General features: G+C 47.3%; 1 protein-coding gene across 1 annotated transcript in view; it reads left to right on the forward strand.

Moving 5' to 3' along the window:
- Positions 1–280: 280 nt before the first annotated feature.
- CTHRC1 (collagen triple helix repeat containing 1) overlaps positions 281–4,081 on the forward strand; it is a 12,947-nt gene continuing 9,146 nt past the window's right edge. Inside the window, exon 1 of the mRNA XM_025395387.1 lies at positions 281–590. Within this exon, the coding sequence (XP_025251172.1) occupies positions 441–590 (150 nt within the window). The 5' untranslated portion in view covers positions 281–440. The remainder of the gene's footprint in view (positions 591–4,081) is intronic.

Genomic DNA, 4,081 nt, shown 5'->3' on the forward strand with positions numbered 1-4,081 from the left:
TGGCTCCTGGACCCAGGTTAAGCCACGTGTCTCTACAATGTTCATTTAGGCGGCGCTGTCTTCCCTGCTGGAATCCCCGACCTGCGGCTCCTGACCACGGCCATCCTGCTCCGACCCTGCAGGCGGGCTCTCCACTGGGTTCTGCGCAGCCCCGCGGGGGTCCTGGCAGGCAGTGAGACTGCAGTGGGAGGGGGCGGGCCCGGCTCTCGGTCCGCCCCACGCCCGGCTCGGGGTGGGGGCTCGGGGCCTATTACGGGATGGAAGCTCCGGGTGTCGCGGGGGCGGGAGGTATTGAGGGAGGGAGAGAGGCGCGCGGGTGAAAGGCGCATTGATGCAGCCTGCGGCGGCCTCCGAGCGCGGCGGGGCCAGAAACTGACCACGTTCAGCTCCTCGGTCTCCTCCTCCGCCTCCAGCTCCGCGCTGCCGGGCAGCCGGGAGCCATGCGACCCCAGGGCCCCGCCGCCTCCCCGCAGCGGCTCCGAGGCCTCCTGCTGCTCCTGCTGCTGCAGCTGCCGGCGCCGTCGAGCGCCTCTGAGATCCCCAAGGGGAAGCAAAAGGCGCAGCTCCGGCAGAGGGAGGTGGTGGACCTGGTGAGTCCGGGGGAGCCGAGCCGGACCGCCGCTCTGGTGGAGGGGACCTGGCCGCGTGCCGCACGGGCAGGGCGTCAGTCTGGGTGTTGGGGGTGTCTGTCTGTACAGCTGTGTGTCGTGTGTCTTGCTGCGCCTGGGTGTCCTGCTTTTTATTTACAGGTAAAGAAGGACCTTGGTTATGCATGCAGTGAGTCTTGGAACTCAGAGGCGAGACCAAAATGGGAGGCCATCGTGGAGCGGGCATGCGATATGGGCCCAGTGGGACTCCCTGAAGTACAGGGAGTCTCCCAATAATTTCTGGCCCCAGGGGGACCCTTTGGGAAGGATGGGAGGGATAGGGCGGTAGTGAGAGTAGGATGAGGAGCTTGGGTAGGTCCGAAGTGGACCTGGGAAAAACCCTGGCCTCGCTGATCCCATGGACTTGGACCTGGGCCAGGGCGGTGCAACGTGTCCTTTGTTGGGGCTGGTGGCCACGTCTGCCTGCGAGAGAGAATAACAACCCCCACAAAGCATCCGTCCAACTCTTTGTAACTTGAAGACTATGAGTCACGTTGGGTCATCTTCCTAGGGAGTATGGGCTGCAATTTACTTTGTTGGACAACCACAGCTGGGACTAGGAATGGTTCAGAGGGTTTAAGGCCGGAAGGGGAAATGAAGGGGCCCGGCGCTAACCCCCTAAGGACCTGTTTTGCGTCTTCTGTTTAAACCAAATGGGCAGTCAGTCCTTACACACACCCTGGGTCTTCGGATGTGGACGCCCGGTAGGAGCCTCACAGTCAAGCTGGGGAAAAAACAGTTTCCAGGAAACTGGAAATGAACGGCCGTGGTGCTTTCCAGGGGCTCATCTGTGGGAAGGTATGTTTGCTTAAAATCCTTCCCTCTGAAAATCAACAAACCCAGTGGAGGGCGGAGAGGTTCTCTGCCCTGTGATATGAGGGAGCCTTTCACAGCTACCATACTCCTTGGCATATCATAAACTTCAGTCTCACTTAAAGACAAACATGACTTACAGGCATTGCAAGACGTAAGTTGGGGCATTTTTTTTTTTTTTAATTAAAAGAAAGTTTTGAATTTGTTAAGCTGCCATTTTAAACTGAGCTAATATACCAAGTTCCCTGGCAGCTAGTTCTATATTGGATTCAAAAGTACTGGAAAAAAAAATTCCCCCCATTTCACTACAGCACTTTTTGGTGACAGGCTGTGTAATTTTGCTCCACAAAAGGGAACTATGTGTTCAGGCAACAGTTCTATTTTAAGTGTCCAAATTATTAAAACTGTACCAAATGAGTGTGGTTCATGTGTAGTTTGCATTTTATGAATTTATAGTTATGATACACAAAATGCCCATTTTTCCTGTGAAGCTTGCTATTTTTCCCCCTTCAAGGATTTACAGTACCTGTGGTTTCCCACAACTCTAGCCAGACTTGGAAAACATTTTGCAGTCAGGCTCAGGTGCATCCTGTAGGTTGAATTTGGTTTTGCTGACAGAAAAAGTCCACAGTCATTAAGGTTTCAACAGATTCTATAAAGCAACTTCTTTGTATAGGATCTTTCAAAGCTTTCCTTTCAAGCTTCCACCAAGGTCTGCCCCCTGGTGGCCAACGAAAGAAACAGGGGCGTATATAAGTGCGCTTCCCTTCAACATTTTTTTTTTTCATTCCACAGACATTTACTGAGAGTACTAAGCATGTGTTGGGTTAGCATTTTAAAGTAGAAGACTGATGTAACACCTGTGGAATCGAGTCAAGTAAAGTTATATAGTCTCTGAAATGTATCTTTTAGATGAAAAGGTAAATAAAAATTCTCAATATGGCACGATGGACATGTTGGGCCAGATAATTCTTGTGGGGAGTGTCCTGTGCATTGTAGCATATTTGGCAGCATCCCTCGTTTGTACAGACTAGATGCCAGTAGCAATCCCCCCTGCCAAGTTGTGACAACCAAAAATGTCTCTAGACATAGCCAAGTGACCCCTGGAGGACAAAATTGTCGCCAGTTGAGATCCACTGATATATAAGAAAATAAAATTTAGTCGTGTAGCATCTTGCCCTGAGGGGAATAATGGTGAAAAAAATCAAAGAATATCAGAAGCAGTCTTATTCCCATTTGAAATGTATGTCTAAACATTGTATATATCTGCTTGTGAAAGTGAATTAAATTACTAAAATAAAAATAAAGTCTAAAACACACCAAACTTTTGAAATATTTTGCACTTTTAAAATACTTTATTTTGTGTATCTTTGAATACTTTTGTAATTGTTAAATGCTTTTTCTTTTCTTTCTTTTCTTTTTTTTTTTTTTTTTTTTTTTTACTATTTCTCTGACAGTAAATGAGTAGTAGTGTCTTTTTCTTCTTACAGTCAGGAAAATGGCAATGTCAAAGACTAAAAAAATCATTTATCAAACCAAAACTCAAACTGGCAATGAAGAAGCAAATTGATTAGCAAACATCAGTCTAATTATATCGGATTTTTCCCAGATAACTATTGGATTTTATCATCCAATCCCAGATACTGTTGTCAAAAGATAAGCTTTGAAGTTACTTTAATATCTAAGAAACTTTGGTTTTTGTTTTCATTGGAAAGTATAGTTATACAGAATGATAATACTAGGCAACTTACACAATTAGAGGAAATGTTAGAGTAAAAATTTAAATGGATTGCCTTGGGTTTTGGAGTGTCTAATAATGGCACCTTTGTTCCTAGCTGAACCAATTCAGGTGTAGACACAGGAATTAGACAGGTGGAGCACAAGATATCACCTTTACCACTGATCATACAGCATTGGCATGTATGGCTTATGTGTGCTAGGCTGGTGGGTTTGCTAATGCTCTCTTCCCCAGGTCTAGACCCTGAAAGGTCCACCCAGGGCAGTGGACACACTTACCCAGAGTCGCTGCCTTGCAGTGGTCTTGGGGGAATCATAGAAATAATAATGGCTGACACACGCAGTGTTTACTGTGTTCCAGGCATTGTTCTAAGCACATTTTATATATTATCCACTTAAATCTCATACAAACCCTATAAAGTAAGACTCTTTATTATCATCCACATTTTACAGATAAGGAAACAGGCACCAAAATGTTGAGTAACTTGCCCTGTCTCACAGAGCTAATGTAAGGTGGCGCCGGGATAAAATCCAAAGAAACTGGCTCTAGAATTCATGCATTAGATGCTACAAGATATCCTTCCCCAAAACTAACATACAGAATCCTAGTCCTTACAGACAGACTGACAGATTGTGAATAGTCCCCTGTTGGGAACTAACCTGAAACTAGGGCACTTACTGCTTCTCCTTGGGGAGGAGGGGTGGGATGAGAGGCCAGAAATGTTAAGCACTGCTTCCCCCACTTAAAAACAGGGAGAAGCGGCCGGGCGTGGTGGCTCACCCCTGTAATCCCAGCACTTCGGGAGGCCGAGGCGGGCGGATCACGAGGTCAGGAGATCGAGACCATCCTGGCTAACACGGTGAAACCCCGTCTCTACTAAAAA

Source organism: Theropithecus gelada, chromosome 8, assembly GCF_003255815.1.
Source record: "Theropithecus gelada isolate Dixy chromosome 8, Tgel_1.0, whole genome shotgun sequence".
In the NCBI taxonomy this organism is placed as follows: Eukaryota; Metazoa; Chordata; class Mammalia; order Primates; family Cercopithecidae; genus Theropithecus; species Theropithecus gelada.